The 14,683-nt window shown below is 44.3% G+C and overlaps 1 protein-coding gene across 1 annotated transcript in view; it reads right to left on the bottom strand.

Annotated features, from left to right (window-relative positions):
- Positions 1–3,068: 3,068 nt before the first annotated feature.
- LOC309978606 (uncharacterized protein) overlaps positions 3,069–14,683 on the bottom strand; it is a 75,878-nt gene continuing 64,263 nt past the window's right edge. Inside the window, 5 exon segments of the mRNA XM_082865126.1 lie at positions 3,069–5,873; positions 6,433–6,509; positions 6,844–6,922; positions 7,534–7,869; positions 8,083–8,791. Coding sequence (XP_082721252.1) covers positions 3,213–5,873; positions 6,433–6,509; positions 6,844–6,922; positions 7,534–7,869; positions 8,083–8,791 — 3,862 coding nt within the window. The 3' untranslated portion in view covers positions 3,069–3,212.

Genomic DNA, 14,683 nt, shown 5'->3' with positions numbered 1-14,683 from the left:
TCCAGGGCCACCGGTGTTCACAAATTGTCACTTCACCGTTTCCTCTCTCTGGGCTCCCCTGAAGCCAACTGCTTCCACGTGTCCACCTCTCCCACCCACACAGAGAAACAGAGTCACGCAGCGCTGGGCGGGGAGATGAGGGTGGGGTAGGGGCTTGCAGAAGGCAGGAGGGAGCGCGAGGCTCTGAGACACTTCCTCTACCCGGACCTAGTCTCCACCACCACCTCCCACGGATGCCAATATCCGGCCTCGAGCCCACCTCCTCTAGCAGCGGCCGATGCTTCCCTCCACGTATGCCTCCCGCAGGATGACTTCCTGCCTCTTCAGCTCCTGGACAAAAACAGACCCTGGCTAAGACGCTCGCGATTGGCTGAGGGATTGTGTCCTCAGCCAACAAAGGCCATAATTCTGGGCGCCTGAGGGATTAGTTTTCAGGCTAATGCAGCATGGAGAGACACTCACCCACGCATCCACCATCACGTCCGACCACTCCTCTCACTGCCGTCTGTCAAGCGTCAGGTGCAAGTCTTTCCCATCCCTTTTCAGTGCGACACACCTCCACGCCGGTCTAAGTGAGAGTGCGGTCACGTGACCCACAGTTAGCCCCACGTGACCGCGCAGTCGGCAAGTCCGCCGCAGCCCCGCAGCACGCAGGGCACAGTCTTGTGCCTCTGGGGTTGAGCTGCTTGCTAGAACAATCTGAAGCTCCTGATGGGGTGAAGATAGAGAGCTGAAAGGAAGGCTGGATTCGGAGCCAAAGCTTCCAGCCCTAAGCCTGGGCCTTGCTCTGTAGGAGCACAGGGCTGGCGAGGAACACCCCACGAGGAGTTTGGAGACCAACTGACTTTCAGTATTCTGTGCAAAACTCGGGTGACGTATTAAAACACACACAGGATCTGTCTTGAAAAATACTGATAGCCAAAACAAACATTCAATCTCCAATTTCCACCACCAGGACGATCTCTGTTAGCACTTGTGGTTTGTGAATGGAGGCAAAACTGCCACTTTGCCCTACTTTCATAAACCTTGCAGCCTAGAATCGGGTGGTGGTGGGGAAAGCAGGTTGCACTGTCAGAAAAATTATACAAAAATTGGGTAAAGACAACATAGGTTACTGGATACTTGTTCAGTGCAGTGCTGGGCTTCACTTTCTGTTGATAGAGCAAGTTTTCAACCCTAAGAGACTTATGTTAACTTGTAGGTATTTTGTCCAATAGCTATGGAAATGATTTATGTCCAGTGGAACAGATAACATAAATGGTTTCAATTTATCGCCCTTAAGATATCAATCAGTTTTGTACTTGATCCAGCAATGTTATACTAACATTTATTAATTTTCTATGTGTGTATGAAATTTAATATACATGTTTTGTTTATATTATTATATTGTGTATATTGTATATACACATCTCCTTCAACCATTCTCATAATCTTAGCAGTTGTTGTGTTGAAAAAAAACTTCCATGTGTTCATTTCTAATTTACAAATCATAATTTTACCTTTTCAAAAATTAACATCCTCAGACAAAACAGAAATAACATTTCACCATGTCTAAAAATAATAAAACATATGATATTTCCCATAAGCCTGTATTCCCTCTCCAAACCAACTCTATCCCTGACTTCCGCAATTCTTGTCTTAAGGTATGGTATGATGTTTTTACTTATTACTGTGGAAAACACACATAACACAAAGCTTACCATTTTAACCATTTTAAAGTGTACAATTCAGTGGCATTAAGTACATGCACAATGCTGTGCAATCATTACCACTATCTACTTCTGGACCTTTGCTGTCACTCCAAAAGGAAACGTGATGATCTTTCAAATGCAACAGTCATGTAAAAAGGTTGCCATCTTTGTACAAGAGACTAGTATAAACTTAGCAACCTTGGTAATTTTACTTTTCTTTAAAACATTTCATAAGCTAATCTTTCTGAAGTCTCATTCCTTTTCAACTTTTCTAAATGAGTTTATCTCTAAAAAATTCTTTTTAACATATATTCATTTACATAACTGTATCCTTTCCAACATGTCCACCTACAACTTGAGGCACTAGATGTAAGCATATTAAAAGAAAAAATCCTTGTCTAATTAATTTTTGTATCTCCCCAATGTCTGTCACTGAAAACTTATTTAGCATAGTGTATTTTCTTCCAGATTATGGAATATATGAAGTTTCTTAGAAAGTCATACTGAAATTGCACAGAAATTGTGTCTATTTACACAGTTTTTAAAATGGGATCTAATTTTCCACAGATGATGTCACAGTCTTCTCTATTACACCAGATATAAAAGCATGTGTCATTTCATGCCAATAAATAGAACATTTTTAATAGCTGCGTGGTATTTCCTTAATACTTTCCTTGGATTAGGATCACAAAGGAAAGCTTATTCCTGACTCCATTTAATTGGTGTGCTGTTCTACTCTTTCACTCTTCAGGTGGCACTGAGCAACACCTGTACTTTGTGTTGCAAAATGTGCAGATCTGGCCCAACTTAGTTCTCCAAAGTGGCCTCATTCCAACTGCATCCCTCATTAAACTTGTCTCACCTATTCCAGGCAGACAGGTTATATCCATACTACTGGAACAGATTTTCCAATTACACACTTTTCTTTACACCGCCACTGCTCACTTCCAAGAATGACCTAATGGGTTGTCTTATCCTACTTTTCAGTGACCAAATTTAAGTGCGTGCCTCTTCTCTGAAGCATTCCTCAAGTACCACAACCCACTGTAATCTCTTCCTTCTTAAGATCCAGGAATGGGATTTTCCAATGAGGGTATGTATGTCATACTACTCATTGTCTATGTTTGTAACTGTGCACATTGTATCTACACCTCGATTTTGAACTGAAGAAGGGTCACTTCTGCCACTTTTCACACAGAACTTTATTGAAAACACAGACTTGAATAGAGAACCATATGTTTAAACAATGAATAGCAGGGTAGGTTACACAGGCGGCTCAGTTCATTGGAAGCTCAATACTGAAAAATACAGCAATGGACAGCAAGACAAATATCAACAAATTTTTTTCAGCACTAATAGTCATTTGGCATCCACAAAATGATCCAGCTCAAACCAAGAATTGGACAAAGTTAACATCAGCATTAAAATATAAGTTACAAAATAAAACCAGACTGAAAACCAAAGCACTACTCAGGGTTCTTTGGGAACATAAGGCTGATCAGAGGCAGGTGGTTAATCATATTAGCTTTGCTGTCCCACCTCAGGATCATTCTGATTGTCTATTTGGACTTGCAGTTCCTCAGCTAACTTCTCAAATTCATGGAATGCAGAAATAAGCGGCTCAAGACTGAAATCATCATCAATTAAGGACATTGTTCCATTTTTTATAATACTACTGATATTCTGAAACATTTTAATAACAATTTGAATGTTATCATTTGTCTCTTCTATGTTAAAGAGACCCACAAATATCGATAGAGCCTTGGCACTGAATAGTTTTTTTGCCACCATAGGATTTTCAGACAAATTCAATAACATTTTCAGAACGTGAAATTTTGTTCTTGCATTGCCTGTGGTTAATAAGGAGAGAAACCCAGACATATAATTGGCAACGAGTGTGTGATAGTCTGTAGTTGTAGTGAGGTGTCTAAGCATCCTTAATCCAAGCAGCTGCTCAGGGGAACCCACGCTATGAGCAAGGGTTTCCTCACACACTTGACATATGAATGTCTCAATCATGTTTAGATTTGGGTAAGGTGGAGCCATATGAATCATATTTTCCAAAAAACTTGTCCTAACTCGGGATGAGGGATAATTGAGCAAAGTTTCAATAAGTGAGACAACTCCTGAATCGCGAATGAAATCACGGGTAAACTGAGAAGCAGTCCTCATACCCATGGCAATCTTAGATATTTCATGAATGAAAGGATCTCGAATTTTGTCCATTAATAGAAGGAGTTCTTCAAACTCTTCAGGACCAATTTTAAGCTCACACTGTATGCAGCTGCAGGACCAACTCTCTGGCTCTGCACTCTCCCTGGTCCTAAGATGTTCTCGAATTTCCCTGACTGACCGGTAGGACGGATCATACTGAAATGGGAACTCAGGGTCAGGCTGATCAGGCTGAAGCAAAGATTCCTGCTCTTCCCCTTCTGGGGTAACTTCCACATTCTTGGGCTTTCCCTCAAACATTTCAGAGTATACGGATGCTGCTTCCTCAGGAATTCTAAAGGGGCTTGGGGATGGGAAGCCAATCCCATGACAAGGACCAGGTTTGAATTCAACAGTGACCTCTTCCCAGGTTTGGGGCCTGGATGATACATTAACTCCCTCCTCAGCTGTATCTCTGAACCTGGGGCTAGCCTTGTACACAGGATGGGGATTTAAGTCAAAGCAGGCCTCATCCCTGTCCCAGAACCAGGACCCAAATATGGCCTCTTCTTCAGACTCTGGCCTGGTCTCTTCTCTGGCCACAGCACCCAAACTGGACTTTTCCTCCGCCCAGAACAAGGATCCACCAATGGCCCCCTCCTCAGCCCCTGGCTCAGATTCACAAATGGCTGAAGCCCCAGCCTCCATACTGACCTCTTTCTCTGCCCAGAACCAGGACCCAATAATGACTTCCTCCTCAAACCTGGGCTCTTGTTTGACCCTGTCACTGTTATTAACATCTTTCTGGGCCCTGGGCTTCAAGACAGTGTTAGACTCTTCCTTGTCTCTGGGTCTGAATCTACTGTTGGCTTCTTCTCCAGGTAAAAACCAAGACTCTTTATAGTACTCGTCTTCAGACTCAGATTCAAAAAAGTCCTCTCTCTTTGTCCTGAGCTTGGACCTCATATTTGCCTCATCCCTGACTCTGGGCCTGAACAAATTATTGGTATTTTCTCCAGCCCACAAGCAGAATGAGTTGCCAGACTCTTCCTCAGACCCAGACCAGGAATCAATATAGGGTTCTTGCTTGGATCTGGGCCTGGATCTGGGATTAGGCTGATGTTTGGCCCTGTGCCTGGACCTGGTATTGGCCTCTTCCCTAGGCCATGATCTGATACTGGCCTCTTCTCCAGCCCAGAAAGAGGACATTGTAGAGGTCTCATCTGCTGACCAGAATCCAGACTCATTAGAGGCCTCCTCTCTGGCCCTGGACCTGGGATAGCACCAAGACCCCATATTAGTTTCCTCCCCTGATCCAAACCAGGGTTGGATTCCTGTCTGAACCTGGGAGCCAGGAAAGGTCTCAGTGTCTACATTGACCAGTTCCCTATCCACAGATAGGGCCATAGGTTTAGCAGCTGACCCAGACTCAGTATTGACCAGTGGCCAGGTTACTGCATTGGTCTGAGACACGCCCTCTGATTGAGACATTGCCTCAGCCCCGAACTCAGTCTGGGCCCAAGCCTGGGCTTCATCCTTGGGCCTTGCCCCAGGGATTGCCTTGGCTTCAGTCTTAGGACGTGCCCCACCTACTGCCCTGGCTTCAGTTTTGAGTCTTGCCCCTGCCATTGCCTGGGATTCAGTTTTGGGCCTTGCCCCGGCCATTGTCTGCGACTCAGCTTTGGGTCTTGCCCCAGCCATTGCCTGGGACTCTGTTTTAGGCCTTGCCCCAACCATTGCCTTGGACTCGGTTTTGGGCCTTGCCCCAGCCATAGCCTTGGACTCAGTTTTGGGCCTTGCCCCAGGTGTGGCCTGGGTCCTAACCTTCGGTCTGACCACCATTGGGACTTCATTCTCTCTCTCAGCCCCACCTCCAACCTCTTCTCCAGGCTTCTTTTCAGGCTTGGCCTGGACACCAGGCTCAATCTCAGCCCCAGTCATAGTACCAGTTACAGAGGAGTCCTGATTAAATACCACTATCCCAGTCTCAGCCTCTACCACAGATCTGTCACAGTTTTCTATCTTCACACTCTAATCTTTCGATGATTCAGGTGATACAGTTGGAAACAAAAGTTAGAGTCAATCACCAGTCCAGCAGTCAATCAGCCTCCTTTCCAATCCCAGTCTCAGCCAATATTACAGACAGAGTGCAGAAGAAGCACAACCAAACTGGGAGAGGATGGATGGTTCCCGGGTGGGTGCACACCTGTTGAGGGTGGTGGTTAGCAGCAATTCCACCACCACCAGAGATGCCACTGAAGATCAATCTAGGAATCGAGAACGACGTGCGGCTTTGAGTCTCTTCCAACTGTGTCACTCCATGCAAAGACCCACACACAGAGACTGCACCTTGAATGCTTCGTGGGAGAGTTAGGCTATCAGAAAGTCTCTCTGTTATCCTCATTTCACCCCACACCCTTTACCCCCAGAGCTGTCACACTGCTTTGCTTGCTACAACACAGGTGAGAAAATGGTGGGAAAGTATCTTGGCAATGGGAGAGGCTGAGGAGCCCTCAGACCAGACCCTAATCACCCTTGGACCTGTGCTGGTCTCCTCTACCCCACCCAAAAGTTGTACCCATTCTCATACCTGCACTGTTGTGGTGAAATTTTCCTCTCCTTGCTTTGTTCCAGTGGTGTTAAGCCTTAAGCAAACAGCAGGCCATCCTACGGATAAGTAAACATACAGGAGAAATTAAGTCTGAGTGCTTGGTTGACAGGCAGACACCCTGATCCCTGATGCAAATATCTCTTTCTGTTTAAGTGTCTAATTTGTCTGATGTTTCCTGTCGCTTGATTCCTGCTCTCAGGTCTTCTCGGCCCATTCACAGCCCAATCCACACCTACCCCAATAGTCCTAATACTCCTGTAGGAAATGAGAAACGGGTTCTGCAGCAGTGTGCAAATCAGAAAGAGAGTAAGACATGTGAATCAAAGACACCCAACTGGATCAAAAACACCTGTCAATCTTCCTCTGTAGCTGCCCCTTGCATTGCCCCACTTTGCACAAACCTCCAGAGATTTAAGGCAGTCTTTTCCTTCTTTCCTTCTTTGCAGAAGTAACCAGCCTTAAAGCAGACCTATGGACCAAAGATAAAAAGGTTAAGACAATCAGAAGACCATGGTAGCAACTAAGCGCCTGATGGACAGACCAATATCAAGGATAGGACTCCATATACTGTCTTTCAATATTCAGAGTCCTCTTAGTAGAATATTCTCATTTTATCTTGGCCCTCTATTTCAGCATTCCAGATAACAAACATCTTCTCTTGACGTCATATTTTTCGCATTGCTCCCTTCTCCAATTCTGAGGATTCACCACTAGGTGCACCACATCCTTTGCCTTGCGCATTATAAATTGGGGGAAGGGCGCCCGCATATTCTAGAAAACAGGTTGTGCAGTGGTACTTGTATTTATAATTTGTCCCACCCTCACCTCCCAGTCCATCTTTTCCACCCCCAATTTTGGATGGAGGTGAGGGAGGAAGGCCAGGAAGTGTGGAGAAACCGGGTGGACAGGAGAATTTTAAGAGGCATTCCTGGATGCCTGACCTGCTCTGGTCGCAGTCACCCCATCCCAATTCGGGTGTCCAGTCACTGGCTGCTGCCCACCCTCACCCCCCATTCCCACACAACTTCAGAAATATAGGCCGTTTTCCCGTCCCTAGTTTTTCTCAAGCCTCTCCTGTACAGATGCACCCTGTGGCCTGAAATCGCCAGAACTACCGCGCACACAGGACATTCTGGCATCAAAGAGGCGCCTGTGCGAAGGGACAGCACCCGGCACGCGGGGTCCCACAGACCCCTTTCCAGAATCAGGGCCCGGGCGGGCGGCCCCCCGCGCCCTCCCGCTTGTCAGCCGGCTCCGACCGCCACCCCCGGCGGCCTCCCCAACGCCCCCAACCCGGCTCCCCTCCGCCATTTCGCCCGCAGCAGCCTCCCCCACAGCCCTCTCCTGGCACAGGCACCGTCGACGGCGGGGCTCGGGCGCCCAGAAAGCCCGCCGGGGAGCGGCCGCGCCGTTCGCCTCCCCAGGACCCGAGGGAAACCCTGTGGCCAAGACTTCGCGCCCCAGGACCGGTCCGCGCCGGTCGCCGCCCCCTCAGCGCCAGGGGTCCCCCGGCGCTGCGCACCTCTCTCAGGGACCCGCTACGACCCGGTTGCCTCCCCCTCGTCAGGCTGTCAGGGTCCGCGGGGCAGGGTGTGAGCCGCTCGTCGCCCCCAAGACACCCCCACTTGCCTTCGCAGGCGCAGGGTCCCGATGGTCGGCCTCCCCCTCCTGTCGCAGCTCCTCACTCGGATTCCCACCGCTCGCCGTGCGGGCAGAATGGCAGAGGCGTCCAGCCCCCCGCGCGGCTGCGCCAAACCCGGCAGGGGCTACGAAGGCTGCGGCACCAACCGCTCGCGGCGAGGGTGTCGGGAAGGGGGCGGAGGGATACTGCACGAATGGGCTCGACGCCCCCTCCCAGACCCACCGTAGTTCCGACCCAGAAAGGGGCGGGGCCGGGAGGAGTCCCGGCCTCAGGGGCGGGGCCACGCCGGCCCTCCACCGCCCCCCGTCGGGCGACCACCCTTCCCATCCCGCACACTTCTGGCACCGCAGCGTGTGGGGCCAGTGGGCGGTGGGCAGTGGGGGCCGGGGTCGGGAGGGTAGGGAGGGGCCGCGCTGGAGGGAGCAGCGGATGGATACAGATCGTCCCGGGGTGTGTGTGTGTGTGTGTGTGTCTGTGTGTGTACCGGACTGATCGGAGTCCGCCCCCCTACCCTCCCCCATCGCGCGCGCCATCCTCCCTGGGCGCCAGTGGCAGAGGAGCTGTGAGGACGGCCCTGCCTGGGTCTGCTTTCCACCTTCTGGCGCCGCGGGCGGGAGGAAGGTGGGAGGCGGCGCCCGTGGAGGCCGAGCCACTGCCCCTCTTCTAAGGGAAGGCAGCCCTAGATAGACCTCTGGCCTGAGGAAACAAACCACCTGTCTGCGCCAGTGTCGTCTTCCTCTCTGCCACACTGCCATTTTCTCAGTCGCAGTGGTAGCACGGTAGCACACTTTGCCATTTCGCCGCCCCCGCAGTTGCCCAGGAAAGAGGGCCTTTCCCTCTCAGGACACGCACCGGCTCAGACAGTCCTCCCTGTCTCTCATCCCATAGCCAGGTGTCAGGCACCAGGTAGGGCCGGTCCTGGCTTCTCTCCCCGGGTTCTGTCAGGTCTTCTCCTGCAGTTGCCTCCAAGCGCTCATCATCTTTGGCAGGGTGGGAATGTGGCAGGGATTAGAACCAACTGGGATCTCACACACTTGCCATACACACCAGTCTACTTTCCCCAGCCATTCTTTGGAGGACGACCCACCAGGCACCCACTTCCCTAAGACAGAAACCTGCTGGCCCTTGAATCCCTCTGATTCCTGCACTCCTATATCCTTCCTGTAGTCTCCAGCCCCTCCTTTCTGTGCTCCATGGGGCAAACAGCAACCCTGGTTAAGCACACCTGTGGTTGAGCACAAACCTGCTGGCACTGTTGCCCGTTTTAAAACCCACCTAAATGGCACCCTCGCTGTTGTAAGCTGAATAAAGGTCCCCCAAAGATGTTCACGTCCTGTTCTCCTGAACCTGTAAATATGTGATGTTACATGGCAAAGGAGAATAAGGTTGCAGATGGAATTAAGATTGCTAATCAGCTGAATGTAAAGTAAGATTACACTTCTGTATCTTGGCCAATGCCATGGCAAGGCTACTTTAAATGTGGAAGAGGTAGGCAGAAGAGTCAGTGTCACAGTGAAGTTGCATGAGAAAGACGCCACAAGTGGACGGGATATCACTAGTTTTGAAGACGGAAGGAAGCTAGAGGCCAAGGACTGCAGGCAGACCCAGAAGTTGGAAAAGGCAAGGAGACAGATTCTTCCTAGAACCCCTCGGAAGAATGAAGCCCTCCTATCACCTTTATTTCAGACCAGAGAGACCCTTTTCCTATTTCCAACCTTCAGGACTGTAAGATAATATTTTATTGTTTTTGTTTTTTTAAGCCAGCAAGATTGTGGTAATTTGTTACAGCAGCAGTGGGAACCGAATTCACTCACCATCCTGATAAAGTCAATTCCCCTTCACTTTCTTGAATTGGGCTTCAGGCCCTGGGAGGATCAATCTGGGCGCTCATCTCTCACCACTATAACCACCCTCTTAAGCGCCTTCTCTCTTTTCTGAAGAAGAGAGAATTTGCAATCATCTTTGAGGTTCGTCTTGGAGAGAGTCCCTATTTACTGAATATCATGGATGCTTACCAGGATGAAAAGGGAACCTTATTCTTACCATGAATTTTCATATCAGCTTTTACTTGTTATTAGATATTTATTATAACTGTACAATATTTAGGTGATAGAGAAAAAACCTAGAGATGATTCTATACTATATCTAGAGACAACAGATGTCAGTTTTCAGAGGAAAGTCTTTCACTGTGCTCTTTCAATGGCCTTAGCTGAATTGTGGATTTTCTTTGTTCCAAAGTATACTCTCTTGGGTGAATGCCAGGGTGGAAGAAGGGAGTCTGAGCTCTTCTGGGATCTGTGCGTGTGCATGAATCTCTTTGCCTCTCTGAACTGTTCTTTCCGCGTCTGAAAGTGTCTGGTGCCTTTTTTTCCTCTGGTGCCTTTTATTTGTTCAACAAATATATATGAATATGTACTTTGTCATAGGCACAAACAAAAAAGAAAGAAATCTCTGTTCTCGTGGAGGTGACATTTATTTGTAATTTCATTCTTATTAATTTCTTGTCTAAAAATTTACAGATTTATCCAAAGTCATACCAGCAAGCTTATCTGACAATTCTGGATATTGTGAAATCTTGATTCCAAGATACTTTCTGACAGAAGAGTGAATCTACCACTAGCTGACAGATTATACTGTGAGATTTTGAAATACCTGTTGGACAATTTATTGTTAATTCATTTAGAGAACAAACACTACGACTCATTAACATTTATTGAACTGAGAAAAGTCCTATTTTAAGCTCTTTATGTGTATTAGCTCACAAAACTATTGGACATTATGGACTACTATCAAAATAATCTGTTACCTTCATGTAACAGGGAAGGAAACCAGCTCGGATGAGTTGTTTCATCTTTAAAGTCAGAGGGAAAAATAAAAGAGTAAAATATTAAAAGGATGCTGACCTATGTCTGTCTGACTGGTAGGCACTATTTACTTCATCCTAAAATGGATTCTAGTCTAATAGATTCTGATGGCCAAGGTTCCACTCCCCTGTGTCTCCAACAGACCTGTGTAACCCTGACTTACCCCTGAAATCTAAATCTCAGAACCAAATAACCCCCAAGCATTAAGCCCAGGATACAGATGCAGCTGTGTTATATCATACCTACAGCTCTGCCCCTCACCCCACCCCACCTCCTACATACTTATGCACGTGAACTTTCACACTAGCATATTCCTTGCCTATGCAACACACATGATCTACTCCTCTTCCCTCTTAATCACCATGGACACAGACCTGTTTTTGTCTATTAAGCTTAACTTGGCTATATTCTGTTGTTTTAATTTGCAATTCCATAATGACATAGAATGTTGAGCATATTTTCATATGCTTATTTGCCATCTATATATCTTTTTGGTCAATTATCTGTTCAGATCATTGACCTTTTTTTAAAACGAGATTGACTGTTTTCTTATTGTTAAATTTTAAGGGTTCTTTGTATATTTTGGATACCAGTCTTCTATCAGATATTTTGCAAAGTTTTCTTCTCAATCTCCACTTGTCTTTTCATTCTATTAATAGAGTATTTTGCAGAGAAGGTTTATTTTTAATGAAGTCCAACTTACCAATATTTTCTTTCTTGGATCACACTTTTGATGTTGTATCTACAAAGTCCTTGCCAAACACAAAATTACCTAGATCTTTTACTATGTTGTCTTCTAGGAGTTTTATAGTTTTGCCTTTTACATGTAAGTCTATAATTCATTTTAAGTTAATATTACTGAAAGATGTAATGTACGAGTCTAGATTTTCTTTGCATGTAGATGACCAGTCGTTCTAGCATCATCTGTTGAAATGATTATCCTTTCTCCATTGAATTACCTTTGCTCTTCTATCAACAACTGGTTGAATATATTTGTGTGGGTCTCTTTCTGGTCTCTCTCTTTTGTTGCATTGATCTATTTGTCTTTTCTTTTGCCAGTACCACACTGTCTGGATTACTGTGGCTTTATGGAAAATATTGGATTTGGGTAATGTCAGTCCTCTGATGTTCTTCTCCTTCAATGTTTGCTATTCTTGGTCTTTTGCCTTTCAAGATAAACTTTATAATCTGTTTGCTGATATCCATAAGATAACTTGCAGGGATTTTGATTGGGAGTGCATGGAACCTGTAAGTTGGGAAGAACTGACATCTTTACAATATTGAGTTTTCCTATACTTGCACATGAAATAGCTCCACATTTATTTAGATCTTTGATTTCTTTCATCAGTGTTTTGTAGTTTTCCTCATATAAGCATTGTACATAATTTGTTAGATTATGCCTAAATATTTCATTTTTGGTGCTAATATAAATGGTATTGTTTTTAATGTCAAATTCCATTTTTTCAATGCTGGTATATAAGAAAATTTGAATTTTGTATATTAAGCTCGTATCTGGCAACAGTGCTATAATTGCTTATTAGTTCCAGGGTTTTTTTTGTTGATTCTTTGAGATTCCTACAGATATGATCATGTCATCTTTGAACAAGTAGTTTTAATTCTTCCTTCCCCATCTGTACATTTTTATTTATTTTTCTTCTCTTATTGCAATAGCTAGGACGTCCTGTGTGATACTAAACAGGAATGATGAGTGGGGACATCCTCTCCTTGTTCCTAATCTTAGCAGAAAAGCATCTAGTTGCTCAGCCTTGTGATGTTAGCTGTAGGTTTTTTTGTAGATGTTCTTCATTAAGTTTAAGGAGTTTCCTCTATTCCTAGTTTTCTCACTTTTTATCATGAATGGGTGTTCAATTTTTCCAAATGCTTTTTCTGCTCTAAATGATCATAGTTTTCTTTGTTAGCCTTTGACGAGATGGATTACATTAATTGATTTTCAAAATTTGAACCAGCATTGTATACTTGGAATAAATTCCACTAGGTTGTGGTGTCTAATTCTTTTTATACATTGTTGGGTTTTATTGGCTAACATTTTGTGAGGATTTTTATACCTATGTGCATGAAAGAAACTGGCCTGCAATTTTTCCTTTTTGTAACGTATGTGCTTGGTTTGGGTACTAGGTTAATGCTGTTCTCATAGAATTTGGGGGGGGGAATTATTCCCTCAACTTCTATTTTCTTTAAGTGATTGTGTAAAGTTGGTATAATTTCTTCATTAAATGTTTGATATAATTCACCAGTGAACCTGAGTCTGGTGTTTCCTCTTTGTAAGGTTAATCATTGATTCAATTTCTTTAATAGTTATAGGTATATGCAGAGTACCTATTTATCCTTGTGTCAATTTTGGTAGATGTGTCTTTCAAGAAATTGTAATTCTTCTAGGTTGTCAATGTTTTGGGACAAAGTTGTTCATAATATTCCATTATTATCCTTTTAAGGTCCATGGGAACATTTCTGGTGTTAGCAATTTGTGTCTTTTCTCCCTTTTCTTAGTTAACTTGGCTAGAGGCATATAAATTTTATTAATCTTTCAAAGAACCAACTTTTGGTTTTATTGAATTCCTCTACTGATTTCCTGTTTTTAATAGCACTGATTTCTGCTCTAATTTTTAAAATCTCTTTCCTTCTGGTTACTTTGGATTTAATTTGCTCTTCTTTCTCTAGTGGCTAAGGTGGAAAATTCAGTTATTAATTTTAGATTGTTTTTCCTTGCTAATACATTCATTCAATGCTATAAATTTCCCTCTAAACATCCCACAACTTTGATAAATTTTCACAATTTTTTTTAGAATATTTAAAAATTTCTCTTGAGAGTTCTTTGACCCACGTACTATTTAGAAGTGTGTTGGTTAATCTCCAAGTGTTTTAGGGTTTCCAGTTATTCTTCTGTAATTAATGTTTAGTTTAATTTCATTGTGATCTGAGAGCATGGTTTGAATGATGTCTTTTCTTTAAAAAATTTTAAGGTATGTTTTATATCCCAGGATGTGGTCTATCTTGCTGAATGTTCCATGTGAGCTTGAGAAGAATCTGTATTCTGCTGCTTTGGATGAACAAAACAGAATACACAAAAATTTATAAATATTAACTAGGTACTGTTGATTGATGGTGCTGTTCAATTCAAGTTTGTTTTTACTGATTTTTCTACCTTCTGAGTCTGTCAATTACTGATAGTGTGGTGTTGAAGTCTCCCACTATAATAGTGGATTTGTCTTTTTTCCTTCAATTCTGTCCGTTTTTGCCTTATGTATTTCTGTACTTTTTTGTCAGGTGCATACACATTAAGGATTGTTATGTCTTCTTTGAGAACTGGGCCACTTATCAGTATGTAATTCCCCCTTTCTCCTGGTAATGTTCCATGCTCTGCATCCTGTTTTATCTGAAATTAATAGAGCTACTCTGGCTTTCACTTGTTTAATGTAAATTCATTTAATGGTATTTCTTTCTCCATCCCTTTATTTTTAATCTATTGGTGTCTTTATATTTAAAGTAGGTTTCTTTTAGACTACATGTAGCTGGATCTTATTTATTTAATCCACCCTGACAGTCTATCTTTTTTGATTGGTGTTAAACCATTGACATCTATGATCATTGATACAGCTGGATAAATACCTACCATATTTGTCACTGTTTTCCATATGTTGCCCTTTTTCTCTTATCTTTTTCTGCCTTCTCTGTTTTAAATTGTACATTTTATATGATATCATTT

This window comes from Leucopleurus acutus (genome assembly GCF_964270905.1).
Source record: "Leucopleurus acutus genome assembly, chromosome: X".
Taxonomy (NCBI): Eukaryota; Metazoa; Chordata; class Mammalia; order Artiodactyla; family Delphinidae; genus Leucopleurus; species Leucopleurus acutus.
This window is presented reverse-complemented; position numbering and strand designations above follow the sequence as displayed.